At 48.6% G+C, this 15785-nt stretch overlaps 1 protein-coding gene and 1 long non-coding RNA gene across 2 annotated transcripts in view; one reads left to right on the forward strand and one right to left on the reverse strand.

Annotated features, from left to right (window-relative positions):
- Positions 1-1311: 1311 nt before the first annotated feature.
- On the reverse strand, positions 1312-8860 carry LOC120886919 (uncharacterized). The gene is made up of 2 exons (XR_013439492.1): positions 5289-8860; positions 1312-2577 (listed from the first exon to the last, which is right to left on the reverse strand). It is a non-coding gene; the product is annotated as an uncharacterized LOC120886919 (long non-coding RNA).
- Positions 8861-8941: 81 nt separating this feature from the next.
- Positions 8942-15785, forward strand: part of Klf13 (KLF transcription factor 13) — a 47832-nt gene continuing 40988 nt past the window's right edge. The window contains exon 1 of the mRNA XM_005320057.5: positions 8942-10034. Within this exon, the coding sequence (XP_005320114.1) occupies positions 9446-10034 (589 nt within the window). The 5' untranslated portion in view covers positions 8942-9445. The remainder of the gene's footprint in view (positions 10035-15785) is intronic.

A 15785-nucleotide genomic window follows, 5' to 3' on the forward strand; every position in this document is an offset into this window, starting at 1 on the left:
ACAGAGTAAGACTACAGAACAAAATGCAACTCTTATCGCACCTGGCACAATGTCCTCACTCCATATACTTCCAGTTGTTCTTGTTTACCTTCCCTGCACCATCTTCCACCTTCATATTAGTTAAGGTAATCTAATGTCCAGTAACCCCATACTATGCCTCAAACGCAGAGTTCAGAAGAGTGTTCTTGGCCAGATTTCTGGGTCCATACTATGGCCCAAATGCAGAGTCCAGAAGAGTGTTCTTGGCCAGATTTAATCCTTATGTCTAGTCCTGGGTCTATTTGGTGGCTCCAACATCCTCCAAAGCTATGTGGTCATAAACTTCCAGCTAACAGAGAAGAAGATGAAATATGGGGACTGCTAATAGTTTGGATCTTGAATGTCCCCTAAAATCCCCAGGGTGGTGGTATTGAGAAGGGATAGGAACTTTAAGAGATGAAGCCTAGTGGGAGGTCATGGGTGAAGGGTTATGGAACCCAGCCCTCTTCTCTCTCTCTTTTGCTTCCTTGCCAAGAGATAAATGGTTTTCCTCTGTGCTTCTGCCATGATGTACTACCTTGCCACAGATTCAAAGGAATGGTGTCACTGGGACCCCCAAAACTATGTGCAAAATGACTTTTATTTTTATAAGTTGATTATTTCAAGTATCTGACATAGTAATGATAAGCTGATAATACAAAGGCTCAACTTCTTCAAAATCCTAATGCAATGGGATGCTCCTCTGATCATTTGCAAATGTTTAGAAGTTGGTCGCTGCGTCACACCTAACTGCAAATGTTCCTGGGAAGTCTTGTCAGTTACTGCTGTTGACAGAGGAGATGGATCTCAATGGGCAACTAATAATCTCTGATAGTTTTGATCTCAGTTTTTCCTTACATCAAAGTTATACAGTCATTCCCATAGGGGATTGGTTCTAGAACCCCAAATGGATGGATCCAAAGTCCAAGGATCCTCAAGTCCCTTACATAAGATGGAGTAGTATTTGCTATAATCTATGCACATCCTAGATACTTGAAATCATCTTTAGATTATTTATAATACCTAATGTAATATAAATGCCACATAAATAGTTGGTATACTGTATTGTTTAGGGAATAATGCTTAAGAAGCCTATATGTTCAATACAAATGTAATTTTTGTTCAAATAGTTTTGATCTATAGGTGGACTGAATATTTGGTTGTGGAATGAATGGATACTGGGGGCCAACAGTACATACAAATGGCATTGTCTCTTTTACCAGACTGTTTTTTCTGGGACTCATACAGTATGTGTATTATTTTTCCATTGTTGGATAACAAATGACCACAAGCTTAGGGGATTAAGATAATAATCTTTATTATTTTATGGTCTGTAAGTTAAAAGTCTGGGAATGGTACTGTTCTTTTCTGTTCAGGACCCCATGAGACTAAAATCAAGTTGCCTGGACTGTGGTTCCCATTTGGAGCTTGGGGTCCTTTTCCAAACTCATTCAGCTGTGGTAACAGTCTATTTTTTTGTGTGTGTGTGTGGTTGTAGGCTGAGGTCCCCATTTCTAGTTGGTTTTCAATCAGGGACTACTCTTATTTCCTGCCTGCATTCCTTGCCATGTCACCCCCTCCATTGCCATGTCACCCCTCCAATGTCCACTATAGTGGACATTCTTTTTGTCAAAGTCAGCAATGGAGCATCTTTCTCAATTCAAATATCTGTCATGTTTCCAATTTCTCTAACCTCCTTGTCTCTCTGGACTCAAACTGAAAGGAATAATGTGATCAGCTCAGATGCACTGAGATGATCACCCTATCTTAATGTCAGCTGATTAGAAAGCATAATCACATCACAAAATCTCTTACAAAAACACCTAGGGTATTAGTTGACTAACTGGGAGTGGATATGTATAGACTAGGGGCAGAATGTTGGGGAATCTTAGAATTCTGCTCACCATAGCATCACTACTTCTAATTTTTCCAATTTGGGGGGCTTACTGATATCTCATTATACAAATGTAGACTTCTTTTCCTCCCACTCCCTCCCTTGTGCCCACCCAGAGTGTTCCATTCCTCCATGAGAATGATGTGAAAAAGTTGATTTGTTCAGGGTTCAGTGTTGATCATTACCACTTTGAAAACATTATCTGCAACTGAGCCAAGCAGGCAACTACAGTGGACATTCCTTTTTGTTTCTTTGAAGCTCTTGCTTTTATGTTAATTTAGTTTTAAACCTACTTATTATTTGAATCCCAAACTCTGCCAGTTTTCTCAATTCAGATCAGGTTGATGCTTCCCTCAATAGCTTAGCTCCTGGTCTTCCAGAGACAGCCTGCTGGCTTCCTATGAGTGGGAAGGTGTCTTAATCTGTTTGGGGTTGGTATTACAAATACCATAGACTGGGTGGTATTAACAATTTGCTTCTCAGTTCCTCAGGCTGGTAGGTACATGATCAAACCTAGGCATCATGGTTCATAGATGGCTGTATTCTTACTATAACTTCATATGATGGAAGGGCAAAGGAGGTCTCTGAAATCTCTTTTGAAGTACACTAATTTCATTCAAGAAGGCTCCACTCTCATGATCTAATTCCTCTTCCAAAGAGTCCACCTGCAAATATCACAACATTTGGGCATTAGGATTTCAACATATGAACTCTGGGGAACACAAACATTTTCTATAGCAGATAGTCCATGTGACCAGTTATGAGCAAAAGAGATGTGTGTCATTTCTAGGCCAAGCATTTAATGGCCAACACAAGACCATCTAGAAAGTCCTTTTCTCTTCTGCCATATTGTCAGTTTTCCTAAGAATAGTGCTTTGTTAATCTGGGTACTAGGGTGAGGGAAATGACACAGAGCAGAGTCCCAAGCATCCTTAATAGACTAAAAATTAAATTTTGATATGATAAGCAATATCAAAACTTCTGGAACTATTTGTAACTGTTGCATAACGTAGCTAATCCTGACTGATACAAAGAATGGCAACCAAGAATGGAGTGGTGCTACATAAGTGGCACTGGCTTGAATGCTGATCAGTGAAAAAACAGATTTTTGGACGCATGGTCACCCTCTTATTGAATGGTATAAAATTTGATAAATTGCTCTCTGGGATAGCTGGCAAAGTTCAGAGAAAAGACACTAAAGGTGTTATTCTATCATCAAAGACTGAGAAACTCAGAATACCTGCAATTAAGTTGAGAAGGAACTATATCTTGAAAAGTACTGAGAGTAGCTATTAACAATACGGCTAAGAGAAATTAAACAGACCAGGTAAGGGATTAACTAGAATTTTGAGAAACTATAGTTGTGCCAAAAAATCAGGAACCAAGATTAATACAGTCTGTGGCTAACAATTAAATCAACCCTAGTCTCTAACCTAATACATTCCAAAAGTGGGGTGAGAGAACTGCTCAGCTCCCAAAGGGGCATATTCCCCAATGTGCAGTTAAGATACCGGCAAAGGAAGAACCTCCTGAGGATGGAGTGAGGGGCCTAAGAACAATGGACTGGCTGTGCTTCCCCAAAGTAGGATTGACACTATTCTAGGAACATTCTTGTTTCAGGGTAGGAGGCAATATCTATACAGCAAGATTTCAAGATTGTTGTGGATACTGTCTGCTGCATGTCTCCCTTTCCACCATTTTCTGAATTGGGCTGTTTTTTTAAAAAAAAATTTTTATTTTTATTTTTTTGTGATTGTGTCTCTTTGCCCCACTGTGCATTGGGTATGTGTATGGGGAAAGTGTATTTGTTCATTTTTTATTGTTATAACAAAACAGCTGATGTTGGGTACTTCATGAAGAAAAAGAGGTTTATTTCATCCACAGTTTTAAAGTCCAAGATCAGGTGACCCCATCACAGTATAGCAGATAAGATCATGGTAGAAGTGTGTACGTAAGAGAGCACATGGTGAGATAGGAGAACCATCCAAGGGTAAGATTTCCTTTTTATAACAACCCATTATCCTGGGAATTAACTTACTGTGAGAGACTAGAATTAATCCCTTCTGAGGTTGGTACCCCAGTGACCTAACCACTTTCCACTAGGCCCCACCTCTTAAAGGTTCCACTCACTACCTCTTAAAACCATCACATTGTTGACCAAATCTCCAGCACATAAACTTTTGTGGAAAAACCACATCAAATTCATAGTGATGGGAGAGGGGGCAAAAATTATCTCTATGTCATATATCTCTAGACAAAAGAAACCACCTAAAGAAACTAATAAGCCTTCCACACAGGTCTGTACTTTGAGTGGACACTGATGACCCTTGTCTTGAATCCTCATTATCCTGTCTCTAGCCTCCAGATCCAGATTAAAAAGGCATATGATATTGGATCAGGCCCACCTAGGAAGGGGAGAATATGTTGTGTATGGGGGAAAGATGGTATGAGTAACACCTCTGGGTGGATACTTTCTCTCTCCCTCTGCCATGGTAGCTGGCCCATTCTAGACAGACCGCTCTATCTACCTGGTATTCCCAAGTATCTCACTATGAACATGTCACATGGCCAGAAATAAGCCTTTTGAAATTCACTGATTGGGCCAGCTTTTATATGGCCTCTATCACCTCTTGCAGAAGCTTCTCAAAAGCTGAACTGCCCTAGCCTGGGTTGCTGCACCTGCCTTTAGCCCTGTGTTGAATGCACTGCTTTCTCAATTACATGTCCCCCACTCCCCATCTCTCTTGTTTTACTTCATTTTGATGAACCATAATCTCTGATAGCTTCTTACCAAGAGAAACAATGCATGGGAGGGAAATTTTTTTGAGATCTCATGTATTTAAAAATACAGTCACACTGCATAATGATGTTTCAGGTCAATGAAAGACTACATATATGATGGTGATCCCATATGGTTACAAAGGAGCAAACAAATTCCTATCACCTGTGACATGGTAGCTATTATAACATCATAATATAAATGCATTAGCTGTGTATAGGTGATGATGGTAGTGTAAACAAACCTAGCATACTGCCATTCATATAAAAGCATAGAACATAAAATTTCACACACAATAGTTTTTGTGTGTGTGTGTGTGTGGTGGGGGGTGGTGTTGGGAATTGAACCCAGGGCCTTGTGCATGCAAGGCAAGCACCCCACCAACTGAGCTTTATCCCCAGCCCCATACATAGTAGTTTTAATAAGTGATTATGTTACTGGTTTAGGCATTCACTATATATTTTGATCATTATTTTAGAATATTCTCTTAGTTACAAAAAGTTTATTGAAAAAATAATGTGTTAAGTCAGCTTCGTTACTATTAAAAAATACCCAAGAAAATCAATTTAAAAGGAGGAAAGATTTATTTTGACTTACAGTTTTGGAGGTTTCAGTTCAGGACTAATTGGTCCTGTTGCTTTGGGTCAGTGGTGGCACCATACATCATGGTGGGAGCATGAAGTAGAGGAGGGAAGCAAAGTAAGAGGAAGAGAAAGGGTGAGAGTCCCATATCTCCTTTAAGGGCACATCTAAGACCTCCTATCAGTCTCTGCCTCTTTAAGAGTCCACCACTTCCCAGTATCACCACGGATTGGGGACCAAACTTATCAAAAGCATTGCAAATGCCAGAGCTACACTGGCAGCAAACTCATTGATATGTTGAACATGTTTCTTCAATGCATCAATGGGCCACAGGGAGTGATTGACCTAAACCAACCAGGTTTGTTTAGCTCACTTTGTGATCACACAAAGATGAAACTGCCTAATGATGCTTTTCTCAGAGTATGCCCTTGTTAAGTGACTCATCACTGTACTTAGTTTGTAGTTTGGATGAGTGATGGTTGGAAAATAATTTTCCATTTCTCAAGGATTTATTTCCTTGATTTCTAACTTCTACTTGTTGTTCACAAGCCTACAGCAGGATTCTGATCCTTGTTTGTATGTAACCTGCTGGTAATGTGAAGACATTTTTGTACCCTGTATTCTGAAACAGTGATATGATGCTGGACCTCTTTTTTTTTTTTTTATTTTTTCCTTTGTGGTGCTGGGGATTGAACCCAGGACTTGTATTTGCAAGGCAAGCACTCTTCCAACTGAACTATACCCCCAGCCCTGGTGCTGGACCTTCTGTGGGCCCTTTCAGCACATGTTCTTTGGTCATAAAAACTTTTCTAGGATTAATTCATTGATGACTTTCTCTGATCACTCTGTTGGGGCCCTGTTATTTAATCAATAAACTTTCTGGTTGGCTAATTTTTTAAATTTTTCTCTATTTTCCTTTTTTTTTTCTTTGTGTGTGTGTGTGTGTGTGTGTGTGTGTTGCTTCTTTTCGTTTTGGTCATGGAGTTTTCTTCAACTTTCCCTTCTAATCCTTATATTGAAAACTTCTTTTAAGTTTCCAGGGACTCTTTTTTCTTCATATGTTTTCCCTTGATGTGTTGTAATATCTTTTGAATTTTCCTAAGTGACATTATTGATAGTTTCATGAATGTATTCTTTCTCTGCATGATTGGTTTTTTCCAACTTGCTTTTAAAAAATCTATTGTGGCTTTGTATTTCATGACACAGGCTTTCCTGCGATACCAGGTCAGCTCTGCCTGCCTGCTCAGATTTGCCTGGGAAGGCCTGAGACTGATTAGAAGTTTTATGCACAAGAGCAGCACCATTTACTGTGGCCATCCCTATAGAGAGAGCAAACTGTTTACTTTGGCAACTGCAGATATCAGAACATTTAGGTGTTTCTCCTTGGTCTTATTGGGTTCTGACAGACTTAAGATTCTTCACTGTTCAAACACATCTTGATCTACTTATCTTGGCTGCTCCGCTTCTGCTGTTTCTGTCAAAATCCTACCTAGAAAGAAAACTATGAACCCATTGCTATAGTGAGTTGTTCTCCAGGGAACATAACTGGACTCATCTTGAAGACAGTTCCACCTGGGTTTAGGACAAAGGAGACCAGGCTTGAGGCTCTAACAATCACCAAATGTTTGATGATTGGTTGGACTGAGAAAGCAAGGGACTGAGATTTATATCTAGAATGACACCAGGCACAGCTGAGACTCTCTGGGAAGACGCACCTATGGAAAACCTTTGGTTGGGGGCAGTCATAACCGAGATCCTTTAACTCAGCCCATGACCCTCTCCCTTCATTTAAGGCAATAGTAGCCTAGAGTATAATAGCCCAACAACTACAAGTTCTTCTGTACCCCTGTAGATAGCACTTGAAAGACTGGGCAAAATTCCACTGACTGGAGAGGGACAGGGAAGGGAAGTGTGGCTTCATTAGGCTCCTTCCTAATGAAGAAGTGACTGAGACATGTGGTGAAAATAGAGGAACATTCTGAATCATTACTTGGTCAGGAAACAAATCTCTTAAATGTCATCAACACAATCTGCCTGGTAGGAAGATGACTACTTTCTGCCAAAAAAGAGACCCTCCTCCAGGGACTTAAGCCAGCTTAACAAGCTTTGTAGTCTCCCCAGAGGGCAGAACTCAAGTCAGTGAGAGGGAATTTCAGGGTTTTGTTACAGATACCCAAACACTCAAATGTTGACACAAATTTACAGTTCACCACAACATGTAAACCAGAATGGCTTAGTTTCCCCCTTGGCTACCTGGCAATTGAGGTCTTTCCTACGTATGCTCCAAATTAACTCTGGGAAAACGAACCTTGCCATCGCCCTTAATTCCCAGCTTCTCTATTCTGGTCCACTGGGGCCAAATGCCTGAGTGGTCCTCACTTTCCCGACTTCTGTTGAAATTCAGCTCGGGTGTCTGACTTGTTCCAAGGCCATTTAGCCCAACAAACGAGTGGTTGCAGACTTTTGAGTTCAATGCTTCCAGTTTTGGGCCAGGAGCTGCCGTGGAGAGTCTGGTGAGGGCGAAGCTGTGAGGGGTGTATTAAAGTCGTTCCCAAGGCAGGAAGTTATGCACCAGTCTCTTCGCTGATGGCCCAAGACTTGGAGTTTGAGGGTGGGGAGCGCCTGCGATGGAAGTCAAGGGCAAGTTGGTCCAGACCCCGCAGGGACTAAGCCCAGCATTTCCTTCAGGCGGCCCAGTGGAAGGGTGGGGCGGGGTGGGCGGGGTCCTCGCAGCTGGTGGCTTTTGAAGCCTTCCCGACTGCGGTGGGAGAGGGGCAGCCTAGAGAAGTTGGCAGCGGGCCTGGGACGGAAGGGGGAGGAAGGGGCCCCACGTTCCCTGTACAGCAGCACCCGCTGCCCGGGCACGTAGTTCACTCCTATAAGCACAGGCCACGGTGGGCACATCACTTGGCGGCCAGATTAATCGCCAGACCAGAGCCAGTCCTGAGCCAGTTTAGCCGGGCTGAAAGGCTGCAGGGCGGCACCCTGTGTCCCCGGCTCCCGGAATGAGTCGGGGGAACGCCTGGCCCTCCCGTGTGAAAAGTCCAGTTCTATTCGTGTCCTTGCTCTGGCCAGTGCTGAGCTGAAGTGCAACAGAGAAAGAGCGAGGAGGTGGCCAGCGGCCTGAAGTTCTAGGCGCGGCTACCTGGGAAACCGGCAGCAGTGGGGCGCAGCGCGACCGAGTTCCGCCCCTAGGCGAGGGCGGCAGCTCAGCGCCCGGCCTCAATGGACACGCCTCCTTGCCAGCGCCCCTCACGGGAAGGACTGGAGGGACAAAGGGGTGTGCTCCAGAGCGATCCCTTCTACCGCGGGGCTTAAGGTTGTCATCGCACAAAAGCTCTGGCAGGGAAAAGCCGGCCGGGTTCCCCGCTGAGGCGGGTACAGACAGCGGCCCCGCGCGGTTACACCCAGACCCGCCATCCTCGAACGTCGTGCGTCAGCGTGCCCCTCACCCGGCTCTAATTTCCGCCCCTCCTCCCGCCGGCCAAGGAGGCACGCGCATTGGCGCGCGCAGGGCCTGCGGCCGAGTAAGCCCCTCTAGAAGCCCGGATTGGCCTGACCCGGTATTCTTCAGCCAATGGCGTCCAGCCCTGCCTTAGGCCACGCCCCCTCCCCAGACGCGAGCGCGCGACCGCTCGGCCCCGCCGGTGCGCGCCCCAGGCTCCCCGCCCCCTCCGCGCGCGCAGCTCCCTGCGGCCGCTGCCGCCTGTAACCTGCGCCGCCAGGATGTGGCTGGGGGCTGACGTCGGGTCCAGATGTGGCCCCAGCCCCGCCCACCCCCGAGGCCGGGCCGCCCACACCGAGCTGCGGCGCGCACGGCGGCTGTCCCGCCTGCCACAATGCGCGGCGAAGCTGTGCCCGCGACTTGACGCGGTCGTCCCTAACATCGCCACTCGACATCCTTAGGACAGGCCGCCCCTGACGCCGCGCTGGGACCCTACTCGCCCACGCCCCCCATGCGCTCACTCCCCGGTGCCGGGTCGGGCGGACGCGGAGCCGCGCGGGTGACGGCAGAGGCGGCTGCGCGCCCAGCCTAGCCCAGCCCAGCCGGAGGAGAGGGCGCGCCGCGCCCCCGCCCCCCGCCTGCTCTCCGGAGGCCGTGGGTGCGGATGCGCGGCTGACGACTCGTAGAGACTAGCACTGCCGCCCGCCCGCCGGCCGGAGCCCGCAGCATGGCAGCCGCCGCCTATGTGGACCACTTCGCCGCCGAGTGCCTCGTGTCCATGTCCAGCCGCGCAGTCGTGCACGGACCGCGGGAGGGGCCGGAGTCCCGGCCCGAGGGCGCGGCCGCCGCCGCCACCCCCGCACTGCCCCGCGTTGAGGAGCGCCGCGACGGCAAGGACAGCGCCTCGCTCTTCGTGGTGGCGCGGATCCTAGCGGACCTCAACCAACAAGCGCCAGCGCCCGCCCCAGCGGAGCGCAGAGAGGGTGCTGCTGCCCGGAAGGCGAGGACCCCCTGCCGACTGCCGCCCGCGCCACCCGCGCCGCCGCCTGCTTCCGAACCCGTCTCCCCCGGCGGAGAAGGTGCGGCAGCCGCGCCCCCCAGCCCCGCTTGGAGCGAGCCCGAGGCGGGACTAGATCCCGAGCGGGAGCCAGGACCCGCGGGGAGCGGCGAGTCCGGCCTCAGACAAAGGGGCCGGCGGGGCCGAAGTCGCGCCGACCTCGAGTCCCCGCAGAGAAAGCACAAGTGCCACTACGCTGGCTGTGAGAAAGTTTATGGGAAATCTTCGCACCTCAAGGCGCACCTGAGAACTCACACAGGTCAGTGGGGCGGCCCAGCGCCCAGAGCGCGCGGACAGGGGACGGCGCGGGCGGTCCAACCACGCCCCCGGAGCTGCCCGCGGGGCGCGAGGGGAGGGCTGGGCGCGGGGAACGGTCGGGCGGAGGACGATCGGGGCCTCGCCCCTTCCCTCGCCTCTCAGTCCTGCGGCCGGCTTCGCGCGCCGCGTGAGGCGGTCCGGGTTCTTGGAGCCGGCGCCCGCCCGGGGACCGCGCCCCCGCCGGGCACGCCCCCTCCCAGGCTCTCTCGGGCGGGGCCACGGGGGTGGATGTCGTCATCTGGGCCGGGGGCGGCGACCCCGCCCAGGCCTAGGGGCGACGCGGGCAGGTGCGCACGGATTGGGTGGGGGCTATAGGCGTCGCTCTGGTGGATGGGCAGCCGGGGCGCCTGGGAGCTGAGGGAGGGTAGTATTTTACTGGTCTTCGTACTCCCCTCCCCCGCCCACCGGGCACGCGCTGGGGAGGGGAAAGGGGACCGGCCCAGGCGCGCGTTGGGTGAAGTTCACGCGGGGACAGGGTTCCCTTTAGCCACTCGGCACATTCTTCGCTCTCCTCTTCCTGTAATTTTTCCAGCGTTCTAAGGTTTAATTTGTCGTAACCAGAGCCCGCGGCTGCACTGGCCGACGCGGGGGGCGGTCCCGGTTAGCTGTTCCCCGCCCGCGGCTCTTTGTGGGAGCACCCGCCCATCCGGCTAGCGGGGGCGCGCTGGGCCAGAGGGGGGTTACTCGGCCCCGCGACGCTTTCTCTGGAAAGAAGCGCCCTGCCCGCGGTCCGTCGGTCTGCGCCGCCTGTACTCAGCTCAGTTCTCACCTGCTGGTGACCGGGTGCGGCGGGCACGCGGCACCTGCCGGAGGACTGGAGGCCAGAGCCCGCAGCTGGGGGGGGGTCCGCGAACGGCCTTTCGCCGCCACCTACCCCAGGGGAGTATTTCCCATCGCTCGGGCCTGCTACTTTGTAGTAGATTCCGCTGTGAAAGTTTGTTGTTTGTTTAACCCCCTTTTCGTTTCTTTGTAACACAAAGACAACCATTTAATGGATAGCAACTCCCTTCCCCCGGTTTGTTTTAAAGATTGTTTCCCTGAACTCACGTGAATTCCTCTGGCACTTAACTCTTCCATTTTTGAGGCAGGTTCACAGCTTGAATACTTAATACCGTTACCTTGTTACCAAGGGTTGTGCATTTTTTTATGTAGTTCACATGCTGATTAAACAGTAAAGCAAACAAAAACCCTGCGGTCTTCAAGACCCCAGAGCTGGAGGCCCTTTTCTCTTGGTATATTGGGAATTGAGCGGCCCGAGATCTGCAGGTGTAGGGGTTGGTGTATCTCTTAACGACTTCCCTTCGGAGACTGCGCTCCCGGTCCTAGCCCCTCGCTGCAGCCTTCCCCGAACCACGTGGTTGATTCTGCGGTGGAGGGTGAACGTGGAGCCTTTTCTAGGCATTCGGGTCAGAATTAATTGTGTGTGGGTCCGGGGTGGGGCGGGGCTCTCAGTTCAGCTTGGGAACGCAGCCACGACGGTGGGTGTGGCCGTGGGGGAGGGGCCAAACTAGGTTCTGAAAGCAGGGGACTCTAGAGGGAGGGATGGGAGCAACACTTGGGGCGTGGCGGTGGTTAAGGTCTACCCGAGGGGTGGGGTATGAGGCCAGTGCTGGGCGGGGAACTTAATGATTGGGAAATCCTGGAAATCCTTCTGCAGCCTCTTTTATCCGCGGCCTAAAACCCGGCAGCACCAGGTAGCTGGCTTTTTGACTAGCCCAGGGTGAAGGAGGGGTGGGCGGGGCGGTAAGGGCTTCAGCCCCGGGATGTTTTCCTGATAGGGTCGCCCCCTCTTCGGGTGAGCAGACGTCTAGGCTAGAGAGAGGTGTGGAGCCCGGAGTGCTGGGGACTTGCGTCTCCCGCAGTGGGATGAGGGCCCTTTCCTATAGTTTCTGGAAACGCAAGATTGGCAGAAGCAACCCTCTTTGAGTGCTTGCAACAAAGTCTATTCTTTAAAGGGGGGAACCCTCTCTGTACTTCATGTGTGCTGAGATCAGAGTGAGGCTCCACCTATAGGTGAATGCAGGCACCTGGACCCCTCATGAGGGCGGGAATTTGAAATAGCACAGATTCTAAGCCGCAGAAGCTGAACTACTTAGTACACCATAGCTGGAAACTGTATTTATTTCGTACCCCAGGTGAATGTGATTATGAGAGTTGCACATCCTAAGCACCTGCCTGTGATGCAGGGCATCTCTGGGAAACCCAAGCCCCTGCTTGGGTGGGGGTACAGAGCATGCAATAACTGGCTTTCATAGGCATAGAAGGGGAGCTTGCTGGTGGAAGGAGACTGGTGTAGGACACATAAGGGAGAAGTCAGCAGGGATGGCCCCAGGGGGTGACTGAGTTGCCAGGTTTCCAGATAGACCCTGACTTAGAGGTGGCTGTGGTTTGGTTTGTGGGCCATCAGAAGTATTCTGGGGAGTCTCTGCAGGCAGTGGCTCAGGTCTTGCTGCATTTTCTACTTCATTAGGATCCTTCCTCCCAGGACCCATAGTGATTACATGGCAGGGTTGAATATTAAAACCACCTTAGCTAAGGAAGTAGGCAGCAGCTCTTTGATCAGGAAGGGGTTTCTAGACCTTGTGGCTTGGTGAGATCTATGCTTATCACCTGGAAAGTCCTTGGAGAAATAAGGTGGGGTGTGTGTGTGTGTGTGTGTGTGTGTGTGTGTGTGTATGAGAGAGAGAGAGAGAGAGAGAGAGAGAGAGAGAGAGAGAGAGAGAGAGAGAGAGAGAGAGAAACCCTGTGGGAATTGCAAGGGTCAGCCTTTATTTGTGGTGGTGGTGGTGGGGACCTGCCATCCTTATGCCAGGGCTTTGCTCTACTCTGCCCTCCCATCCTGACCCCTGAAGAGCTGCTTGCAAAGATTGCCCTTCTTAGTTAGCTGTGTGGGAGTGTTCTCTCCCTTTGCCACTTCCCTGATAGTCATCCTGTGGACCATTAACCCTCTGTCACATTTAGGTAATTGTTGATGTTAAAGCAAATGCATAGTAAAACAAACCTCTTTGCTGCTCAAACCACTTGTTTATGTAATTGGAACTTCTCAATCCAGATTTGGGAAATTTACTAAGTCTAACTTTGGGGAGTAGCAAGATGAGGTGCAGATTTTCTGGAGACTGAAGGGTTTTGGTGTGGAAAAGAGGACTTCCAGAAGATCAGGGCAGGCTGGGGCCCTCTTGAGAGCAAATAGTCCCTGTCTGAACCAGCTGTGTCCTGCATCTGGAGATTCCAGCTTATCTTCAGGTGGGGCCCAGTGGGCCGCTAGTAGAATGGCCACTCAGGCTTTCTTGGCAGCACTCTAAATACATTCCTACGTATTTGTTCCCATAAAGACTTGTTTTCCAAGGGACTCTGTGCCCTGTTTTCTCCCCAAGCACTGGGAGCCAAAATATCCTCTTGCATTCTGCCTAAACTGGGCCATTCAGGAGCTCTAGGGCTCCATAAGAAAAGTGGGTATGTGGGCCCAGCTGTTCACCTGCAGACCTTGAGTGATGCTTATGGTCACTGCCCTTGTTTGGGATTGGGATTCCCATAAGTAAGATTGTATTCTTTCAGCATTTCCAATAATCTTTAGTTTAAAATTTATCCTTGGGGCTGGGGATGTGGCTCAAGCGGTAGCGTGCTCGCCTGGCATGCATGTGGCCCGGGTTCGATCCTCAGCACCACATACAAACAAAGATGTTGTGTCCACCGAAAACTAAAAGATAAAATAAATATTAAAATTCTCTCTCTCTCTCTCTAAAGAAATGTTTTTTAAAAAAAATAAAATAAAATTTATCCTTACTCACTGAAGCAGGGATTGGATCCTGAGTGAGATTCTTGGGGCAGGGTTTTTTGGCCTCTTCTCCAAGTGCACTTTGGCCTTGGAGTCTGTTTCCAAACACACTGCTGGCTGTGTTTCTCACAGGTGCTCCCTGATGCAAGTGTCTGGTACAGCCTGTCAGAGTAAAGGGAGACTGTGTGGGATCTCCTTTACCCAGGCAAAACCAGGCTTATTAATGGCTACTGCTTTGTCCAGGGATGTGCCCAGGCCAGTGGCTCCTACCTCTGGCACCTCCACTGCCCCAGGCTTCAATCAGGCCTCCTTAGTGAAACTCCTCAAATAGTGCAGGAGCTGTGGAGAGAATGTTTGAGCCTGCTCCTTCCCCTACTAACCACCTCTACCCGATGCTGGTGCAGCCCCTTTCAGATCTTAATAGATTTACACATGTGTATCCACACAGATGTTTAAACACTAGAAAATAGTCTGCCCGAAACACTCTACTGCAGGTTATACATAGCTTTCATCCTGTTGATTACTTGGATCTTAGATGTAGCAAGTCAAAAGGAAAAGGATGAAATATATTGATAGCCACCCAAGGTAAGGGGAGAAACAAACCCAGTAAGTTACTAAGTTATGTGTGCTCATATGTGTGTGCATTTAACTTTATAACTGAAGAGACCCCACCAAACATAATTTCAGGACAAATGTGGGGCCCTGTCAAATATGTTGTTCCTTCTTTCAGTAGTCCCTGAAGCCTGCCTTAGCAACTCTGTAATAAGTGACATTTCTAACAGCGATTTTGAGATACCAGCACTCTGTAAAGTGTGTCTGGTTTGTGCTTTAAGAAGGCAGTTTAAAATTGTTCTTTAAAAAAAAAAAAAACCTTCTAGAATGGTCCACTCAGCATTCACAATCATATCTAAGACTTCCAGACTGCTTGGTAGTGGCAGATATTGTTCTGACTTCATTAGTTTATGAAGTTACTTAATCTTCAAAAGGGCCCTAGGAGGCAGACACTGATATTATTACTAATTTTCAAATAAGGAAAATAAGGCTCAGATAGGTTAAGAAACATTCCCAAAGTCACACAGCAAGTGAGGGTGGAATTAGGGTTTGCATCTGGACAGCTGTGTGCCTAAGTTTCAGTGTGCCTACCATACCCTTTGCCACTGTCTCTGGACCTGCATTCCTGGTGATGCAGGTAAGCAAGTTCCCTTCCCTAGTATTAGAAGGCTATGTGTCCCCCAGAACATTGTTCCCCCACAAGTTTTTACTGTTTCTGAAATGACAAGGGTGTATTACAGTGATCATGCACATACTCTTCCCCTAGTTTTGTCCATTAATGTTTTGTCACACATTTCTCCTTTTCTTCCTCCCTTTCTCTCTTTTTTCTCTAACGTATTATTTGATGTATAGACTGTATTCAGTTTCCCAAATGAGTCTCCCAAATGTTCCATAGGGGATCCAGAATCCACATTGTGTGTGGTCATCCTATCTCTTTAGTTTCCTTGAATCTAGAATAGTACATCTTTTGGTTGGTTCTTGCATTGACATTTTAAGGATTGAAGCCAGTTGACCTGTAGAACATTCCACAATCTGGTTAGATGCGATTGTTTTCCTCATGTTTAGGTGCTGCTTAAATAATTTTGGGCCACCAATAGGATACAGATAATGTTGGGCATTTCCACTGCAATGTAGCTGGGGTAGGAGCCAGCTGGATCACATGGTTAAGGTGGTGTTCACCAGGTCCTCGCAGGGACATTTTCCTCTTGGTAATTGTATTACAGCCTTTTGGAGGGGCAGGTGTGTACTTGTTGATCTTTAGTCACGCCCTTCCATATACCTGGTTGGTCTCTGCGTTGTTTTCCAATTTCTTGACTGTACAGGTGTTGACATTTTGGAGTTCTGCTTTGGAAGTCTTTTTTATAG

Source organism: Ictidomys tridecemlineatus, chromosome 5, assembly GCF_052094955.1.
Source record: "Ictidomys tridecemlineatus isolate mIctTri1 chromosome 5, mIctTri1.hap1, whole genome shotgun sequence".
NCBI classification, from domain to species: Eukaryota; Metazoa; Chordata; class Mammalia; order Rodentia; family Sciuridae; genus Ictidomys; species Ictidomys tridecemlineatus.